The sequence below is a fragment of the Sphaerodactylus townsendi genome, linkage group LG08 (genome assembly GCF_021028975.2).
Source record: "Sphaerodactylus townsendi isolate TG3544 linkage group LG08, MPM_Stown_v2.3, whole genome shotgun sequence".
NCBI lineage: Eukaryota > Metazoa > Chordata > Lepidosauria > Squamata > Sphaerodactylidae > Sphaerodactylus > Sphaerodactylus townsendi.
In genome coordinates, this window is record NC_059432.1 from 6,417,102 (window position 1) to 6,438,338 (window position 21,237).

General features: G+C 47.9%; 1 protein-coding gene across 1 annotated transcript in view; it reads left to right on the forward strand.

The window, feature by feature from the left end:
• Positions 1 to 3,419: 3,419 nt before the first annotated feature.
• The window catches only part of VSTM4 (V-set and transmembrane domain containing 4), a 40,729-nt gene continuing 22,911 nt past the window's right edge, over positions 3,420 to 21,237 (forward strand). Inside the window, 5 exon segments of the mRNA XM_048506137.1 lie at positions 3,420 to 3,594; positions 12,851 to 13,249; positions 16,706 to 16,774; positions 19,232 to 19,339; positions 20,554 to 20,587. Of these exon segments, the coding sequence (XP_048362094.1) occupies positions 3,507 to 3,594; positions 12,851 to 13,249; positions 16,706 to 16,774; positions 19,232 to 19,339; positions 20,554 to 20,587 (698 nt within the window). The 5' untranslated portion in view covers positions 3,420 to 3,506.

Here is a 21,237-nt window from a genome sequence, read left to right on the forward strand (position 1 = left end):
GGAGATCGAAGGGTGTAGCTTGGAGAGGGCAGGTTCTGGGGAGGGAAGGGAGCTCAGTGACAATGTAATGCTATAGCATGCTACAGAGTTCACACTTCAAAGCAGCCTTTTGGTCCAAGGAAATTGATCTCTTTTATTTGGAGATCAGCTAGGATTCCAGGAGATCTCCAGGCCAGTATGGTGTAGAGGCAGACTCTAATCTGGATAAGCAGGTCTGATTCTCCACTCCTCCGTGTGAGCAGCAGACTCTAATCTGGTGAAAGGGGTTATTTTCCCCTGCTCCTGCACATGAAGCCTGCTGGGTGACCTTGGGACAGTCACAGTCTGCTCAGAACTCTGTCAGGCCCACCTGCTTCACAAGGTGTCTGTTGTGGGGAGGGGAAAGAAAGGTGGCAACCACAGGGTCTGACAACCAACTGTCATCTGTCATGTGTGGAATGAAGGTCGGTGAGGGAACACAACTCGGGCAGACATCAAGAGCTGCTTTTGAAATGAAGTGCCAGCTTGCTTACCCGCCCAAGGAAAGGCAGGCGTTGTCTGACGGGTCTCCTAAGCGGTGGTACCTGATATCAATGGCCCTGCCGTTGCGGGGGTGGGGTGTGTGTGAGTGTGCGTTTGAGTCGGACCCGGAACCTTTGGGGTCTCATGGCAGGATGTTCTCCACACACCGCTTTTTGCTGAAAAGCCTCAATGGAGGAAGGCCAGTCTGCAAAGAGGTCTGAAATAGAAACAATATTATTTTATCATTTTTAAAATGTCAATGTATTAAATTTAATACCCTGCCCTATCCCAGCCAAGGCTGGTCTCGTGGTGGCTTACAAACATGACTGAATGACATCGATCGAAAACAATACAGCAATTAAAATTAGATTCCAAAACACTACAGCAGTATTGATGGCGAATAAATGGGTATCCATAGAGCCCCTACATGGCCTAAAAGCCATCTCCACCACATTTCCATATCGAATCCTTGGGTATGAAAACGTGTTCATACGTCTCCAAGTTTTTTACTGAACTCTTAAAATATTTCAAATGCTGCTTTAGTGTTTCAAGCGTCTAAATCAGGGGTCCCCAAACTACGGCCTGGGGGCCAAATGTGGCCCCCTGAAGGCATTTATCTGGCCCGCCAGACATGGCTGCAATGGCTCCATTCACGTGCAGTGGGGGCTCGAGGGAGAGGAGGAATCGGCCCCTCTGGCGCAAGGAGCTCGCCCGCCCCACCACCAGCACGAAGGAGGGCGACTCCTCTTCAGTCAGCGGGGAGGGAAGCAAAGCGGGTGTGGATTTCCTGTCCCTGGATGCCCAGGACGGCCCTGAGGCTTGGGGTGGGGGAATGAGAACAAACATGCTTTTGAGAGGACAGGTGACTGTTGAGCCCCAGTCGGGGCAGGTTTTCTATCTCGAGGCTGGGGCAACAGATGTCACGCTCCCCAAAACACACAGTCACCCACGACTACTTGAGCGAACAGGGCACTGAATCCACCTGGATTCCCCAGCCCCGCAGCGCTTCCCGAGAACTGGCAAGGTCTCGCCATCTGCTTCTGCAGGGCTCGCATGGGAGGGTTGTTGTGCTTGCAGTCGCTCATCTGCCTTCAGGCCCCCCACAACCTGTGAATGGGGCCACACACCTCTGCTCAGTGCCCCTGCCAACAAGGCCAGAGGAAAGCAAGCAGGGCGATCCCCACCCCCCACCCTGCGGGACGGGGTGGTAGGCGGCGAATGGGTCTCCGTGGCTTTGACTGTTGGGTCTGCTGGGGGGAAAACAGAGCCCTGGAGATACCTGTGGCCTTCGGGGTCTGCCAGATCGGCTCCCTTGGGCTCCTTTCTCCCCAACCAGCCTATGCAACAAGGCAATGCCCACAGGTCTGCTCTTTTTCTGTGACTGGAGTTGCTGCTTTCTAAACATTGCTGATCACAGGCAGGAGACATATTTTTGGATGCTACCTCTATGTAAGAGTAGCCAACCTCTAGGGGAGGCCTGGAGATGTCCCAGAATTACAGCGGACCTCCAGGTGACAGAGATCAGTTCCTAGAGAAAATGACTACTTTGGACAGTGAGCTCCCCACCCCAAACCCTGCCTTTCTCAGATTGCACCCCCAAATCTCCATGAATTTTCTGACCCAGAGTTGGAAACCTTACACGTGGCAACGCCTGCTCCGCCCTTCCCTCTCGGCTACTCCATGTGTTGCTCTCAGTGCTTTCTGTTCCATACTCACTCCACATTGGCATCAGCCAGGCTGGCGGGTACCGCCGTCGCTGGCTGCTAGGGAGGAAAGAACCCAGGAAGAGACCTGATCCTGGGTTAGATGGAATGCTTCATTGGGAAAGTTCTGCTTTTTTTTTACAGGGGAAGGTATTCCACAGCCTCCCCAACAATATTTGGAGCCCACCCTGTACTTGACATACTTTGGTCACTGTTCTAAAAAATAGACCATGACAGAAAGGCTGAAAGGTGAAATCAAATGTTTTACAGTCATTTGTGCATAGGAATTTGTTCATCGTTTTTTTTAGCCCGGCCCTCCAACAGTCTGAGGGACAGTGAACTGGCCCCCTGTTTAAAAAGTTTGGGGACCCCTGCTCTAAATCATACCTGCATTTGGTTTAAGGGCAAACAAAGCCCTCCTGGGCAGACGCACCCCACAGCTTTCTACCCCATTTTGCCTGTGGGCAGCAGCGTCCCAGGCTCAAAACCTGGCATCTCGAGTTGCAGGACTGGGGAATGAGGTGATGTGAAAGCCCTCCACCGGAGACCCTAGGGGAGCTGCCGCCAGTCTGACTAGGCAACACTGCCCTTGACGGCATAAGTCAGCTTCTTGAGTGTTCCCGTGAAGACGCCTTTATTCGATATATCATCGGAGGCTCCCGTGGCTGTTGTGGGTTTCCTGGGCTGTGTGAGTCGTCGTGGTCTGGTAGTCTTTGCTTGTAATGTCTGGCCCGCACCCATGTCTGGCATCTTCAGGGGCAGGCAGGCAGGCAGGCAGGTCGTGGGGATGAGACGTGCTTCTCGCGGACCTGGCTGCGGTGGCGCCAGCCTTAGATGCGGGGGACATGCGGGGAGCAGCGTGGACCGTGAGAGTGGCGAAGAGAGGCAGACTCGGATCTGGGGGACTCCCCCACCTGACGCCGCCGCCGCCGCCCGGAGCCCCCCTGGAAGGTTCAGCAGAGCGGGGGGTCCGCAACCAAACTCCTCCTCCTCCTCCTCCGCAGCCACCGCCGAGGCGCCCAGCCAGCCCCCCAACCCACGGATCCCTTCGCCTGGCCCTGGAAGATTTCGGTGGCCGCCCACCCCCCGCCCCCGCCCCCCGGGCATCCATCCCAGCAAAGCCCCCCCCCTCGAGCCCCCCCCCCCGCGCTCCGCCCGCCCGCCCGCCGGACTCCTCCTCCTCCTCCTCCTCCTCCGCCTGCTGCTGCTGCTGCTGCTGGGCCGGAGGGGCGGCGAGGGGCGGCGAGGGGCGGCGGCGGCGCCTGTGCTTGCCTGGCTGGCCGTGGCTGCGGCTCGCGGGCGATGCGGGGCCCGGCGGGGGTGGCGGCGCCTGGGCTGCCGCCGTCGCTGCTGCTGCTGCTGCTGCTGGTGGCCGGAGCGCGCTGGCCGGGTAAGAGCCCGGGCGGGAGGGCGGGGGAAGGGAGAAGGGAGAAGGAGCGCCCCCCCCCCCCGACCTCCTCCGCCCTGCTTGCCAGCCTCCCGGGGGGGCCCGGAGGTCTTCTGGCCTGCTCATGCCCCCCACCCCACCCCCCACCAAGAGAAAAGGGCAGCTGCAGAGAGAGGGGGGCGGGCTGGAAGGCCTTCCGGAGCCCCCGCCTCTCCCCACCCTCCAGGAAACTCCCGCCGGGTTGGCAGCTCCAGCCAGGTGTGGGCACGGGCCGCGTGGGGGGGGGGGAGGGGGCAGCTTTTGGGAAGGCAGCGGGGGGGGGGGGCACGAAGCATTTCGGGGGTGGTGCTGGGGGGGGGGGAAACATCTTGGAGGGGAAAGTCCAGTGTCGCCCCCACCCCCAGTTCTGACCCTGAGTAAGACTTGGTGGAACTGTTGCATTTGCAAGCCGTGTCGAGGGCCGGGGGTCCCTCGGAGTGGGGGATGGGGGTGTTCTGTGGTCATCTCCCATTTGGCCCTAAGAGTAGAAGAAGAGTTGGGGTTTATATTACGAACTCCTTTCCCTTTCTCTTCCCCTCCTCACAACAGGCACCTTGTGGGGCGGGTGGTGGGGCTGAGAGAGTTCCGAGAGAACTGGGACTGGCCCAAAGGCACCCGGCAGGGCTTCATGTGGAAGACAGCTTTGGATTTATGTCCCGCTTTTCTCAACCGCAAGGGGCCTTAAAGCAGCTGACAAACTCCTTTCCCTCCCCACAACAGACCCCTGTTGAAGTCAGTGGGGCTGAGAGAGTCCTGCAGGAACCATGACTGGCCCAAGGTCACCCTGCAGGCTTCAGGTGGAGGAGCAGGGAATCAAACCCAGTTCTCCAGGTTCAAAGCCACTGCTCATAACCACTACTCCACACTGACTCCCAGCTGGCACCTGATGTTGCAGCCAGAGGAAGGATGCTCAGGATTTAACAGGAAGGTTTTCCAAATATCAGACCAATGGCCTTATCCATTGTGAGACACTGTGGAAACAGTGGCCTCTATGTGGGCTTGCCAGGGACCTTGCCACAGACCGTGGGCACCTGGAATTGTGTCTGCAAGATATGTGGGGCAGCTTCCCAGCAGCTCTGATCTCTTGTGTGCCTTATGAGCAGGTGACTGGAAAGCCAAATGTTGGCAGGGCCCAGTAATTTTCCTTTCTGGGGGTATTCAACACCTCCCCGCCCTTTATCCAGGTATCCTGCCTTTAATTGCCTCCTTAATTGGAAACAATAAATTAAGGTGGAAAAGCAGTGCCATCAATAAAGATACTTAGATGTCTTTGCCAAAACTCATTTGGCTTCACAGTATTGGAATGGCATTCTTTTTTCCTTCATCCCACCGGTGGCAACAGGGACCGAGAAAATCCATTTTGCGGTCTGCCTTGTTTACGTGGAAGTTTGTGTGTTACACTTAAAACATAGGCCTTTAATTCCCTCATATTTCAGTGTTGCGCCACCATCTGCTTTTCACAACTGTTTTTGGCATTATGTGTGCAGTAGATGTTCATGGGGCAGCATGGTATAGTGGTTAAAAGCTTGGACTGGGGTGGCTGGCCCTCAGGGGAGGCTCACTTGGGGATTCATCCAGCAAGGGAAGCTTTTGACTCTCAGAGGTTTATACCCTCTCCCCCCCCCCCCCCCCCCCCCCGCCCATCCCCAAAAATCTTTAGAGACCTACAAGTGCTACTGGACTGCAGACCAACATAATGACCCTCTGAAACCACCTTTGGGGTGATACCTGCTGTCTGGTTTTATTTCTACTGAAAAGGCAGCTCTGAAGACTAGGATAGGCAGTGGAAGAATAATAGGCAAAGAATTTTTAAAAAGCATTTTTTCTGGTCGAAAAATCCTGTCTGTTTCCTTTCCTACCTGTGGGACAGAAACAACTTGACTGACTTAGATCCCACAAATGCCAGTGAGCAGAAAGAATTAAACAGCCTCTGTGTACTTACTCCACTGAAACTGGCAGTGTCCTGAGTAGACATGGAGAATTTGGGGAAATTTCACAACCATGGTAAAAAATATCCCCCCTCCCCCGCTTTTTTCTCTTCTGGGAAAAAAAATGAAAATTTGGGAAACATTGAATTGTGTGGAAAATTCAATGTATTGTTGAAGGCTTTCATAGCTGGAATCAACTGGCTGTTGTGGGTTTTGAGGACTGTGTGGCCGTGGTCTGGTAGTTTTTGCTCCTAACATTTCACCTGCAGTAAACCAAGCAGTAACTGAACATTCTCTAAACCAAGCTAAACATAGGATCTTTTGTGAAGGCATCTTTTGTGAAATCCACAAACACAAGGACAGTTTCAACAAAAAGGAGACAGTTTGGAAATCAACAAAACCTGGCTACCAATAGCCAAAAATACCAAAAGCAAAAATCAGAGACATTCAAATTGAACTTCAAACGAATTCCATCCAGACACATGCTAATGCAATTACAGGTGCAGCTGCAAATCCAAATGCAATTGCAAATGGACTCCACCCGGACACATGCAAATGTGCCTCACCCTCCTCCACCTGTGAGGCAGACAAAACACCCTCACATGCCTCTGAAGATGCCAGCCATAAAGGCCTGTGAAACATGAGGAGCACACACTCAGACCATGGCACACAACCTGGAAAACCCACAACAACCTGTGCAAAATTTCCATTCCTCTCAAATGTATTTTTTAAAACTAATTTAACAATCAAAAGTGTAATTTATAGCTTAGCACTGAAAACTGTATTATTTGGCATATTTATATAATTTAGCAGTATAAATATCTTCATATTCTAGGAAAAGAATTGCAAGCATACTCAATGCTTGCAAATTGCTGCACCTTACACCATACATATATTTACATTTTGCTGTCTAGGAAGCAGGGGGGGGAAATCAAATTTGAAGGTAGAAAACAAACCATGTAGTAGACAAAATTAGATGTATTATCTGGACAGAAACTCTTTCATAAAGTCACAGCAGATAGTTTTACTGTTATGTTTGAGATCTACTGGCATATTTCAATATGCTTGATCTCTTTAATAATGTGTTATTAAATGTATTGTAGCATATTTATTGTTGCTAACATTATATAAGTTTACAGTAACCCTGAAACTGTTGTGTATGTGTACACTACAGCAGGTTTCCGCCTTCCCAGGTACTCCCCAAAATTTCCCAAAATTTCTGTTAGAAAAACTGAAAAAGTTCTCAGACTTTTTCATGCTAAACATTTTGAGGGTTAAAATCCTTGCCTTGAGAAATTTCACTCATTCTAAGAGATAAACATTTTTTATTGAAGTCTTTCTGTTGGTGCTATTTCCTGAGATTCTTGGAGGAAGAGCGAGGAGGTAAATGATAGCTTGCAGCCATCTGGATATGTGAGATCATAGATCTGGTTCTCAGATGGACTATTTGGGGCAAGTAGATATCATGTGATATACACTTATTGAGGGGGTATCTCCTCGTAGGAGTGTCTCCTTTTAGTACTTCAGTAGCATCTTTGCACACCAACAGGTGAAAATCAACACGTTGTATAATCACCGCTGAAAATTCATGCATATTTCTGTCAATGGGTCATTCACATATCAGGAGCAATCCTAGTTCTGTAAAATATAAGAATGGTGAGAACTGTAGGGGAGATCCTGGAAATAAGGTGTCAAGAAATGAGTCATTTCATATAGTCCTACACATTTTAATAATAACGGTTTATTTAGAATAATCCAGTGAATATTTATTTTTCTCCTTTCAGCATTTTTAGGCTTTTGCCCCCTTGTTTTCTCATTGAGGTTTTCCTGTTTGTTTGATTATCTCTCTGTGCACATGATGTTTGGATGTGTGAAAGAAGTTCATTAAAAACCTATGTTTTTTAATAGGGAAGGATGTTTATGGAGGATATGAAATTATACAAAGTGCCAAATTTTTATATTCTGATTCTCTCAAGTTATCAGGGGAATGATTTGATGGTTGCACAAGACGGGTAGCAGAAGGGGAAGGGAGACAGCTAACAGTAGCTGTGGGAGCAGTTTCAGAGAGACGCCGGAAAGGGGAAGATAAGGATTATTTATGTTGAGTTATAGCCATGTTGTTAACAAACAAGATGTATCTCCTGCTACAGGTGAGAAGAAGGCCTTTTGGAGCCTTCCATGGAGAAGGCGTGTGACTGAAGCTGCTGCAGAAAGGGGGAAAAGAATTACTGTTTAAAAAATGTACATGATGTGATAAATTTCCAATTAATTGAGGTGGACATTTGTTGAATTGCAACGCCCGTGGTGTCAGGATGGTGCTTGTCTGGTTAAGATGGATGTCATGTAATCAGCTTTGATACGTAACCAAATGCTTTCTTTGACATAGGTAACAAGCTCTGTTATATGTAACCATTGCCATCTATGCATTCTTTCCTTTATCTGAGTTTTATAGCTTTGCACGCTTGTTAGAGAAGCAGGCCTCCCCTGACATGCCTGTCTCGTGAGAAAAGAGTTACGACTGTTATCTTGTGGGCAGGAAGCCAGGTGGCTCCAATGCTATCGGCACACCCATAGCCCAGGCACCAGGTGATTTCCCTGGGAATATGGGAGGGGGGACTCCAGGGAGGGCATACGGGACCTGAGATGCCCATTTTGTTAGAACTGGCTTTGCCAAGTTAATGTGCCTGATCTACCTCATCAATAAACACTGCTGAGTAAACCTCCAGATTTCATTTATTGGGTTACGATCCAGGGACCTAACATGGGCACGATAACAGAATTACTTTATTTCATTTTTATTTCATTAGATTTATACACTGCCCCTGCCAATATAGGCTTGGGGCAGTTTCCAACATTTACAAAACCGTGTAAACAATTCAGATATAAATTAATTTAAACTCATGCCAATTAAAACCATTAACAATTTAAATGAATGGGGATGAATGAGTGAAGGCTGGCGGGATAGAAACTATAGAACCTAAATTGTCACTGAAACATCAGCTGGGAAATGGACTTATATGTTGTGCTATGAATCGTTGTTAAAGGCAGTGGGAGGGTTATGGAGGAGCAGAGTATCAGGAGAAAAATGAGAAAAAAATAAGGCCTCAGCCACGTACTAGAATTTTGGACCACAGTGTTCCTTGTTATTTCTAGAGTCACCCTTGTTCCATCTCATTCGTTCTAGGAATCCTGAGGAACTCTTAAAATTAAGGTGTTAAAAGCAATAATGAAGTAATGATAAATTGGGGAGAGTAGGGTTAGAGGTAAGATTTTTCGTCGTGAAAACTCTGAGAATGTTAGGATTACTTTTTGTAGTAGTAACAATTAGAAAAATGAGGCCATTAAAAACCCTTGATGGCTGAAACGTTAGTCTAGCTCCGTGATGGCGAACCTATGGAATGAGTGCCCAAGGCGGCACTCAGAGCCCTCTCTGTGGGCACGCATGCTGTCATCTCCCCCTCCCCTTCCCCCCTCCCCCAGCCAGAGGCGGCTGCCAGCATTGGGAATCATGCTGCACAGGCTGACCGTGCATAAGGCGCTCTGCCGGCTGGGGCTGAGCTTCAGGGAGGTCCTCTTGAGTCGACCTGATTTGCTGTAAGTACCATCTACTGCCCCACAAGTACCTCCCCATCCCCCACAAAGCTTGGGAGACTGGAGGCTGTCATGCTTCTCTTGACGTGTAACTTTTGGGATCAAACTGAAACTTTGGGGGTAGGATTAAAAAGCAGCAGTCCAGGTGAGTGGCTACGTGTTGGGAGGAGTGTGTCTGCTAAAAGAGCAGGGCAGGTGCAGTGGTGGGATTCGGGCACTAGCCCCTATTAAGGTGAACTTGTTTGTTAAGGGCCCTCCTCCTCACAGAGAATGATGGGGCTTTTATTGCCTGGGAGCCCAGAGGCGAGGAGGAGAGATCTTGCAAAGGAGTCCCTGGAGAGCTCGCCAATGCCAATCCCACCACAGGATCAAAGCAAAAGTATAAAAGATAAAAGGCATTTCACACCGATAAAGAACTGAGCTAAACCAGGCTCCGACCAACTGGCAGGAAAGGGAGAGGAGCATCCCTCCCTCCTGTCAGAATTGGGGCCATTCTGACAGGGACAAATGATATTGGGACAGAGAGGACCATTTCAAAATATTCTCCATGCTTTTGTTTTTCTGTTCTTGTTGCATTTTTGTGGGAAGTCAAGTGCAGTGATGGCGTGTGCAGGAGGATGTGGCTGCTCCACAAATGTAGCTTTCCTGAAGTTATCCCACCCCTCGCACAGCATTCTTGCTTAGGATTACCTTCCTTGACTGCCTTTTTGTGGTGGTGGGGTTATTGGGTTTCAGAAAGCAAAAGTTTTACTTCCCTCTCCCCCCCCCCCCGCACCCTTCCCCCGCCAGACCCCCAATGTGATAATAGTATAATTATTTCAGGGAGATTATTAGCATTAAACTTCAGACCTAGTTTTGCGGAAGCAATGTAGGTAACCCTGTTAAGCGCTGTTAAACCCGACTGATTTTCATGGAAAGAACTAAAGCGTGATCCTTTACCTGGGAGTAAGCTAGGTTTCTGGCAATGGAGCTTGCTTCTGAGTTAACCCTCCTAGGGTCGTGATTAACCCATTCGAAGCGTTGCACAGTTGTTTCAAAGCAAAGCCACCGACTACCACCAAACGTACTCCTGAGTAATGCGCACCTTGGAGCCAACCGTTTTTTCTAAACTACCGTACTGGCGGTCACCTCCAGGCGGCGTACCTTAACTTCGCTCTACGCGGGCCTTCCCTTAGCGCCTGATTTGGAAACTGAAACTGGTCCAACGCATGCAGCGGCGCGTTTGCTTGAGAGGGCGCCTTCTGTGATCATATTCAACACGTATGCGCCAGCTGCGCTGGCTTCCAGTGGAATTCCGAATCATCTTCAAGGAATGTGAGTTTTGCTTGGCACAAAGACTTACGTGACCTGGGACCCTCGTATCTGAGGGACCGCATTACCCCATATGCTTACTCGGCCTCTGCGATCAGCGGAGGCCAATTCTGCTGAGTTCCTGGCCCCTCGATGATAGGCTGTAGCCTCCACACGGGCCAGGACAGCTGCGACTCTAGCCCCAGCCTGGTGGAACACTCTTCCCTCCAGCTGTCCGGGCCCTGCGGGACCTTGATGAGGATCCTTGAGGCCTGTAAGACCGTTCAGTTGTTCCACCGGGCCTTTAGGGTAAGTCCAGTGGCGGAGTAAGCCCCCTTCCCCCTCCCCCTCTCCTTCCCCCCCTATATCTTCTTGCACATACCATCTGTTTCACTTTACCACCTATTATCCTCCCAGAGAGGAACCTGACCCCTCCCTTTTTCTTTTACTGGGGTGATCTAAATTGAATTGGCCATAATAGGGCACCTATTATGATGCTAACCGCTGTTTTTAAGTAGTTTTTAATGGTTTTTAGTATTATATTGTTGTTATCGATTTAATTAATTGTATATGTGAAAACCCCAGAGCCCCCAGGGGATGGGGCGGTTTATAAATCGAAACAATAAATAAATAAATAAATAAATAAAATCTCAGTATTCAGGTTAAATTGCCATGTTGGCACTTTGCGATAAATAAGTGGCTTTTGGGTTGCAGTTTGGGCACTCGGTCTCGAAAAGGTTCGCTATCGCTGGTCTACCTACATTTGGGGATGGCTCCTTAAATTGGAGAAAATTTGTCAAGCTCTAGCATTGGTCTCAGTAGCTTCTGGGAGGAGGAAGGATTCACAGTTTGATTTTCCAAGAAACCTGGTTTGTCCTCAAATATGATTTATCAGGAGCCTTTCCATTGGCATTATTATCAGATCAGCAAATGAGATTTCAAGGAACTATTACAAATCGATGCAAAGTGCTCAGGGACGTAGGTATAGATTTTTTATGGGGTGGGTTTGGGAGGCGGGGCCACGCCCCCACCCAACCCTGGGGGTGTGACCATGCCCCGCCTCTGGCCTCAGTGCTTATAAAAGCCGCTCTCCGAGGCCAGGGACGGCAGACTCCCCTGCCCCCCTCCCAACGGCTGGGCTCCCAGCTGGCAGTCCCTTCTGCACTCCCCTCTGGGCAGTGGCGAAGCTTGGGAAAATGGAGCCCAGTGCAAAATCTGAGTTTTGCGCCCCACCCCTCCCCGTGAGCGGCCGCTGTGATGCTGGAATCCACGCCCAAACAGCATCATTTTCAATGGTGTTTAAACTAGGGAGCCCAGATTCTCCTTTTAAATTCACCTTAAAGGGAGAATCTGGGGTCCCCAGTTAAAACAACATTGAAAGTGATGCTGTTTGGGGGTGGATTATCCCCCACCCTGAAACAGCATCACTTTCAATGTTTAAACTGGGGACCTCAGATTCTCCCTTTAAATCCATGCCGAAGGGGGTGGATTTAAAAGGAGAATCTGGGGAAATTTGGGGGCTGCCTGCTGTCAGAGGTGCAATTGTTAAGCTAGCAGCACCAAACTTTCGGGGTATCTTAAGGAGACTCTCCTGATGATACCATCCAGGTTTGGTGAAGTTTGGTTCAGGGGGTCCAAAGTTATGGACCCTCAAAGGTGTAGCCCTCATCTATTAGCTCCCATTGGAAACAATGGGGGATGGGGCACCCCTTTTGGGAGTTCATAACTTTGGACCCCCTGAACCAAACTTAGGTGGTATCATCAGGAGAGTCTCCTAAAGGTACCCTGAAAGGTTGGTGTTGCTAGCCTAAAAACTGCGCACCCTGCAGGCCAGAAACTGAAAAAACACTTAAAAATAAAAAAAACACTAACGGGTTGCAGAGCTTCGGACATATAATGGGGGGTTAAACTCGGGAACCCCCCTTACCTACGTCCTTGAAAGTGCTTCTAACAATACAAATTGATAACGGATTTAACCTTTTTTTTTTGCTGCTGACAATTGATATTCTGGGGTGGAGCGTGAGAGCTGGGAAGTGTGACATCCTCGAAATAAAACATGCAGCCTGCATGGGAGATTTTGAGCCCAGCAGCCCTTCTCTGAGCCCCCATAAAGGGTAAAGTTTGGTGTGTGTAGTGATCACTTGCCTTCTCAACATTGTGGTCGTCGTCTTAGATGATTTGTTTGGAGTGTCAGCGTGATGCAGTGCAGATGAGGGTTTGATTCCTGACTCCTCCACAGGAAGCCTGCTGGGTGACCTTGGGCTAGTCATAGTTCTTCAGAACTCTCTTGGCCCCGCTTACCTCATGAGTTGTGTGTTGTGGGGAAGGAGTTTGTAAGACCCTTTGAGACTCCTTGTAGGAGAGAAAAGCAGGGTATAAATCTAAACGACTACTCCTTCTTTCCTTCACAGATGTCTGTGAAGCTCTGAATGTGACCGTCTCGCCAGGACCCAAAGTGCAGTACATGGTTGGAGAAAATGCCACCCTGTTTTGCCACATTTCTCAGAGGAGACAGACTCAGAGCCTGCTGGCTGTCCGTTGGGTTTTCACCCTCCCACCTGCCCAAGAGTATTTGATGATCAAAATGACTAAATACGGGGTAGTCCAATACTATGGAAACTACACGCGTCACTTCTATAAGCAGAGGCTACTACTTCTGGAGGAAAGACAAAGGACAGTGTACAAATTTTTAATCTTGAATCTCCAGGAAACAGATCAGGGGCACTATATCTGCAAAGTCCAGGAGATTGGAAAACACAGAAACAGGTGGACAGCGTGGTCAAATGGGAGTGCATCTACTGAAGTCCAAGGTGAGAAAATACCAACTCTTTCTGCAGTCTGTCCTTTGGGTCTTGTTGTTTGTGTCTGTATATCAAATACATCCAGAAAAAAGGGAAAATTTGTCCAAGATATGTACAAAACTGCTGAGAATTGATATTGCCTTACAAAATATCTATTAACATGCTGTGCATTTGTGAGATCAATTGACTCTAGTTTGGAGGGAATTTGGGTGCAGCAGAGTCTGTACGTGAAGAAAGTTTATGACCCTCTTGTCTAGATATATGTTCACTTTTCAGACACAAAGATGATAATTTTATTTATTTGCCACAAGTCAGAGTCCCATCCTGGCTTTGTGCATGGTGGAGTAGATGTTCTTGAGGGGCAGGCAATTTGTACCGAAGGAAAACATGCAGAACGCTGTCCTCCAGGAATGCTGCAGGGGGGAAAAAAAGAAAAACTCACCTGTTCCAAAGAATGCCCAGGTGTCTTCGCTGGGTTGGTTAGTCAGGGCATGAAACTGGTCAGCATTAGTGGCAAGTAGATGTGTGTCTCTTGTACCAGTCTGGACGGTTTGGCTCCCCAGCCCAAATAACGTGATGTTTCAGAAAGTTATAATTAGCTAGTTTGGTATTTGAATTTGTCTGCATCATTTGAGTGCCTTTGTTTGTGATGAAGAAGAAAAGTCTGTGACATCAGATGGTGACTCCTTGTTCTGACCTCGTTATGCCAGGCTGAAGCAGGTGTTCAACAACAGCCCTGCATAGGACAACTTACACAGCCAAACACTAAAACATAGAGATGTTTGTGGCTTTCGATTCCATCATTCTGCTGGCACGTTTTCTGCCACCCGCTGAGCCCACTCATTTTGATCAAGCAGAAAAACAAATTTGTATACTGGGGCCTTGAGATCTTTGAAAACTTTCATGTTAGTTAAAAAAATTTTTTTCATTAATCTTGTGAGATTCTGCATCAGAGCGAAGTGCATTTGGCCAGACGGGATGAGAGGCACAGGTGGCTGACGTTTCACTGAAGTGCAACCGCAGAGGGGCGGGGGGGGGGGGGGCACAGGAGTGGAGGCAATGGTTAGCCTTTTGGCCAGTTCCCAGTCAAAACAGCTGCTTTCTCCATACAGTAGAGTCTGGCGACACCTTGGAGACCAGGAAGATTTTGGGGATAGAAACTTCACGAGTCAAAGTTCTTTTCATCAGATACCTGACAGACACCTGATGAAGGGAACTTCGGCCAGTTACACTCAAGGTGTTTGCTGCATGGTGGAGGCAAACATCCACCACAGCAAGATTTTTTGTACTGAAGGATTTCTTCTAGCCTTGCTTTCACTTTTCACTTTCTCCATAGCCAGCAAATCCACTTATAGCATATATTTTGTTTTGCTGCCAGAGCAGGCAGATTTGCCAGGGGGCACAGCTTTGCCCTGGGCCTCTTCCCTTCACTCGCAGCCAGCCACCTCGTCTTGCACCCCCCACTCTCTCACGCTGCTTTGCACGCTTCTCTCTTTCCCCTTTTTCTTTTTGCTGTTTTGTAGTTTGCACCCCACCGCCGTCACTCTCCTCCTCACTTCCCACCACTTTTCTTTAATAGTTGTTGTTGTTGTTATTATTATTACATTCACCTTTTTTGTTGCTAGATCGATAGTCTGATATAGTGGTTAAATTAAAGATAAAAATTAAAGATTATATATTTTTTAAAAAGCGTGATAGAGAACCCATGAAACATTGCCCCCACCTCCCGGATGCAAGGAAAAAGCCAGCTGATGGGTAATTCCTGCCTCACTACGAACAGGGCAGTGGGCAGTGGCGTAGCGCCCATGGGGAGGTGCAATGCCCTGGGCAGAGGAGGAGTGGTGGGAGTGTTCCGGGGGGTGGGGTGGCAGCCGATGCCACAGCAGGGGTGCGGGGTGCACAGGCACCCCAGGTGCAGTTTCCCCTAGCTCTGCCACTCGCAGTGGGCAATTATGCTGAACATGCCACAGTTCTCTTTGGAGCCTTATGAACTTCCCAAGTGTTTCTTTCTATGTAATCTCAGAAATGTGAAACTAACTGTTTTTAATAAGGTTTTTTTACTTGCTTCTGTCTTGCAGCCAGCTTAGATGAATAGGTAAGCTGAACTCTTGTCTATGAATACCTCTGGGGCCGGCTTGCGGTTTCATGGGTAGATGTCACTTGTGGTTTGGGCTGTCTGTGCTCCTGACAGTTGCTGTCTTGGAAAGAAGGTGGCAGGTGGGCCAGCAGAGGCAGTGGCAGGGCAGCCGATGTACTCCGTCAGTGGGCACAACACTGGGGTGAACGAAGGGCCTAGCAAAGGAGGGAAACTGCCAGCCTGCAGCTTCTGAGCAACTGTGCTGACCCAGCACAAAAGGACAGCCCAAGCCCTGCCAGTGCCCCTTGCCAGTATGCAGAAGGGCCTGTGTGCAGGCAGGAGGGACTTGTGTACCCTGTGAGGAGGCGAGAGTCTTCAGGCTGGGCTCTGACGCAGAGTTAGGCCTACCACACCTGCCCATCCGCCTGTATGGCTGCCGCCTGCTCTCTACCTACCTAGGCTGAAGGCAAAGATGCTCTAAAACACTGGGAAGGAGAGGCAAACCAATAGGTGTTGGAGTGGCACCCTTTTGATTTTATGGCACGATGGCGTAAACAGTTGGCCACCCCTGCTGCGGGATTTTTGGGTGAAGATGGATGTTGCCTGTTAAATGCCATAAGTGCAGAACAGAGGTGGGATCCAGCAAGGTTCTTACAGGACTGCGAGCAGGGACTGCTAATTATTTGTTTTGTGTGTGCCGAGAGGGGGTTACTAATTGGTGATTTTGTCGCGTGATTTTTGCCTTAGTGACGCCCCTCCTCTCAGCAGTAGCACGCAGAACTTGAAGCAGTCTAGCAGGAGATGCACCGGCATGCATGGCAGCCTGCGCCTCCGTGCATTCGTTTCCCACCCAAGGACCGGCGCAGTGGCTGCGTTTTTGCCACAGGCCCGCCCAGGAATGCCCCACCCCCGGAATGCCTGGCCACGCCCACGTCGTGCCCCACCCAGCCCCATTGGCACTACGCCACAGTTTGAATCCCACCACCATGGGAACCTGTTACTCAAATGTTTGGATCCCACCACTGGGTGGGAGCGGACTGAATGCACGCACACCTGCTGCCATTGGAGGATCAGGCTCCTGGCTCCCTGCTTCCAGATGACACACTCTGATTCTGGAAAGGGTGATGTGAACTTCCCTGCTGGCCTCTGCCAAATCAGTCACAGCCTACAGTGGAGTTGATCTAGGAATGTATTTATAAGGAGGGCCTTTTTTATTCCCATCCTGTAATGACAATCATCTCCTTCCATGTAGGGAGTGGAGGAAGGTGTTCCCAAACCAGAGGCTTCTAGGAAAGCTTCAGTCCTAACATCTATGGGCAATAAAGATTACATGTGGTTAGACCACCCATGCTCCTTTGTTTCTGCTTTTTTGCATGTACCCATGGCAGTGATTTCCTCTAAAGTTTTGGACGACTCTGCGGCTGAGAAGAACCACAAGGCCTGGAAGTTTTTTGAAGGTTAATTATACATTTTTGCTTCTTTCCTCATGTTTACAAAGATTCTCTATTGTGCACCCTCAACTCAGACCAGTAGAATATCTCACCACCCACCATCCTTTGAGGCAGTGCTGGGCTCCTTGTGAGTAAGGGTGTCATGCTACACTAGCCTCTAGTGCCGTGGTGGCAAACCTATGGCACTCCAGATGTTCATGGACTACAATTCTCATCAGCCCCTGCCAGCATGGCCAATTGGCCATGCTGGCGAAGGCTTGGATAATTCGGTATCGAATTCTGGAGATATATCCGTTCACCTACTCTCTTCAATGTTAATGCTACACTCCAGTTTCCAGTCTGAAATTTTTTGTCCTTTGGAGTCCTGAAGTTTTTATCTGTTTATTTTTTGGGGAAAAAAGTACCCTTAAGTTCAGTCTGAGAATTAACAAAAAATGTGTTTGTTTTCCTTTCCTAAAATAGCACATTTAAACCAACAATGGCAAAGGTGGTTCATTAAAAATCAATTCTAATTTTGAAAAACTAATTGCCAGCAAGGGCTTAATAAGGCTTCTTAGTTTAACTAGGAAGAAGCCTTAATTGCTGTTGTTTGAAATTAGTTTTTAAAAATGAGGTTACCATTATCTCTTCCACATCGCTGGGGTTAGGGGCATGGCCCCCCCCCCCCCCCCGCTATCTGGAAGTCTGTGTAAAAAAAAAATTGGCCCTCCCTTCATATTAGAGAATGTCTAAAAAATTTCCCTTTTTCTTTTCTTTTAACTTTAAAAAAGAAATTGTGTATATTTATGGTATTGAAAGAGATAAAATATGTCGACATTATACAATACTGTACATACATTTTATGCATTTCTGAGTTTCTAAACTTTTTCTGTGTCATCTGCGGCTTCCACAAAACTCCTCGAAAATTCTCATTTAATTTCTTATGCTGACCCATATATCTAAACCGCAGTGGGGAAAGTCACGATGTGGAAGGGATGACTGAATTTAAATATGCACATTCCTGCCAGGGGGAACCCTGTGAAGATGTAGCTTTCCTCTCCCACAGCTGGTAAGGAGCAGTGTTCTTACCTAAATGCAGATCCACAAAGCACGACTCTTTCAAGGTCTCCCTACTTAGCAGGAAACAAAATTAAAAGATGATGATTCTGTAGCCTCAGGGGGGAAAAGAAAGGTATGACTGTGTAGAGCAGAGGAAAAAAAGTGTACACAACTGGATGAACATACAGTAAGTGTTAATGTATTGACTTGAACAAAAAAATTTTAAAAGTAAAGGAAATTTTAAAAATAAAACAAAAACCAAGTGGCATCGTAAGTTTTAAAAGCAGACAGGTGAGGGCTGTTGTAGGAGGGGGGATTCATCAAAGTGCTGGTTGTTGCCATCTGATAGAAAATTCCTTGGGGATCAGTGTATATGATTAGAAAAATCACATGGACTGAACCAGAAGCCATTTTTATCCAAAATTAATATCTTTAGGTTGTTTTCCTTATTTGCGTGGGGTCAGGTGAGGTCAAACATGAGCCTTCTGCTTCTTGGGTACTTCTGATTGAGGTATCCAACTGTCACCTGAGACTTTAAATTCCACTGCAACAATATTTTTAGCAATTTTTTCTGCTGTTAAATTTGAATGTGAAAATCTATCTCCAATTATAGAGAATTCACAGCATTTGGAATGTATGCAAAATATGAGTCAGCAGTGTGATGCGGCAGCCAAGAAAGTCAATGCGATTCTGGGTTGTATCAATAGGAGTATAGTGTCAAGATCGAGGGATGTAATTGTACCTCTCTATTCTGCATTGGTTAGACCTCACCTGGAATATTGTGTACAGTTCTGGGCACCGCAGTTCAGGAGGGATATTGACCGGCTGAAGCGGGTCCAGAGGAGGGCAACCAAAATGGTAAAGGGTCTGGAGTCCGTGCCCTATGAAGAGAGGCTTAGGGTGCTGGGAATGTTTAGTTTGGAGTAGCATAGGTTAAGGGGTGACATGATGACCATGTTTAAATATTTGAAGGGATGTCATGTTGAAGATGGAGCAAGCTTGTTTTCTGCTGCCTCAGAGACTAGGACACGGAGTAATGGATTCAAGGTGCTGGAAAAGAGATTCCACCTAAACATTAGGAAGAATTTCCTGATCGTCAGGGCTGTTCGACAGTGGAATTCACTGCCTCTGAGAGTGGTGGAGTCTCCTTTGGAAGTTTTTAAACGGAGGCGGGATGAGCATATGTCAGGAGTGCTTTGATTGTGTGTTCCTGCACTGCAGGGGGTTGGACTTGATGGCCCTTGTGGTCTCTTCCAACTCTATGATTGTATGATAATTGCCTCCCCAGAACAGCTATAAGCGTTACAAGTGTGGTCGGACGGTCCTGCTTCTTTGGCTGAGTTGGGGGGCCATTTGCGCTCTTGAGTTTGAATCAAAATCTGGAACACTGCCAAGGGATTAACACATTCACTGTTTGCCTTCCAGATATGTACGTCTATGCTGTGTTTGTGTGCTCCGCAGGCATAGCCAGTGTTCTGCTGTTTACTTTGGTCATCCTCTGCCAGACCTTGATCAATAAGAAACAATCTCGAGGTAAGGGACCGCATAAGACTGACATAGATTTTACTTGTGGAGGGCGGAATCGAGTCAGAGATGAGAAGGAACGATTGGCAGCACCGCTGGAGGGTCCACAACATCAGGTTTCTCCCTTTTCTAAACAAAACAACAAGTATTGTAATTAGTTCACGTGAGAGTGAAACTCGAGAAAAGAAGGGGGGCTTGTTGGGACTGGGGGTTGGGATGGATACTTGGCTTGAGTGGGGAATGATGGAAAAGGCAGTGAAATTCATCAGTAGGTTTCTGGGAAGCACACGTGCATCTCAAGTTTGCTGCACTGCGCCAAGTGCCTACAAAATATAATATTTCACTTTCAGTTAATGTCTGTGTTCAAATGTGATCCTGGTAGTGCCGTGTTATTCAGTGGAATCCTATGCAGTTACTCTGTTGATTTTCATGGACTTGTGTGTGTGTGTGATCAAGTTACAGCAGACTGCAGGAGCAGCAGTGGCATAGTGGTTAAGAGCAGGTGCATTCTAATCTGGAGGAACCAGGTTTGATTCCCCGCTCTGCCGCCTGAGCTGTGGAGGCTTCTCTGGGGAATTCAGATTAGCCTGAGCACTCCCACACACGCCAGCTGGGTGACCTTGGGCTAGTCACAGCTTCTCGGAGCTCTCTCAGCCCCACCTACCTCACAGGGTGTTTGTTGTGAGGGGGGAAGGGCCAGGAGATTGTCAGCCCCTTTGAGTCTCCTACAGGAGAGAAAGGGGGATATAAATCCAAACTCTTCTCTTCTTAAGGCAACCCTGTGGGGTTTTCATTGCAGAAAGTCGTGCAGTGATGGTTTGCCATTGCCTGAGTGTTCTGAGAAAACTGTTACTGGTTCTAGGTCATCAAGCAGGCTTCATGAAGAGGAGTGGGGAGTCAAACCCAGTTCTCCAGATTAGAGTCTGCCATTCTTAACCACTACACCGCACTGGATTTCAGACTGGAATAATTCTGCATAGGATAGTACTGCTTGTTACGTACGTTCCTCTAAGCAAAGGGAAGATGTCTGGAAGGCAAATTGTCCTCCTTCTGTGATGTAAGTTTGCAGACTGTGCTACTAAGACTTTCAATGGACTAGGACAAGATATCAACACTTCCACTAGAAACTTGAATAAATGTGGCGTATACTTCTTGCAGTACAAATCTTGATGCGTATATTCATCTGTTCTTTCCTCTCCCTTCCCCACTGCTGTTTCCCACAGTAAAGCATTACTTGGTGAAGTGCTCCCAGAACAGGTAGGAAAATAAATTTCTCTTATGGATAGTAACATTTGTTTTATTTGACTTTATTTCTTTAAATAGGTCATGCAGGCTGTTTTACTTGTTTTCCATTTTGAGATCAAACATTTGGAGAGTTCTTTCCAATCACTTTAGTACATAGTACCTGTTGTAACTAGGATAATGTTTTATAATGCAGGCTATTTGCCTCAGCTTTTAATATCAGGATTAAACTCATCCTAAACCATGCTATGCATCCATAGTTCTGAGTTTTGAGTAACAAAGCAGGATCGGGGTGGGGCTTTGATATTCATGGTCAGGATTTCTTTTTTCTAAATCATGAAATAGGATGTGACACAGCCTGTATATTCCTCATAAAAATTAAGCAATGCCTCCCCTGATGTTAGATCCTGCTATGTGTTTACACAAAGATCTCGTGCAATAAAAGTCCCCTTTCTCCCTGCCCCACTCCTTCAAATTTTTCAATGTTTTACTTACTGTTTCTTCTATAGGGGATTCTTAATTAGTCAGTTCTTGTCCTTTCTTGTGACAGGGGCTGGGGGGGGGGGGGATTTGCTTTTTGTAGCCAAAGCAACTTTTAAAAATTTGCTTACTGGGGAGGGCTTCCTTGGCCTTCCCCCATTTTTTGTAACCAGAGCAACTTTGTA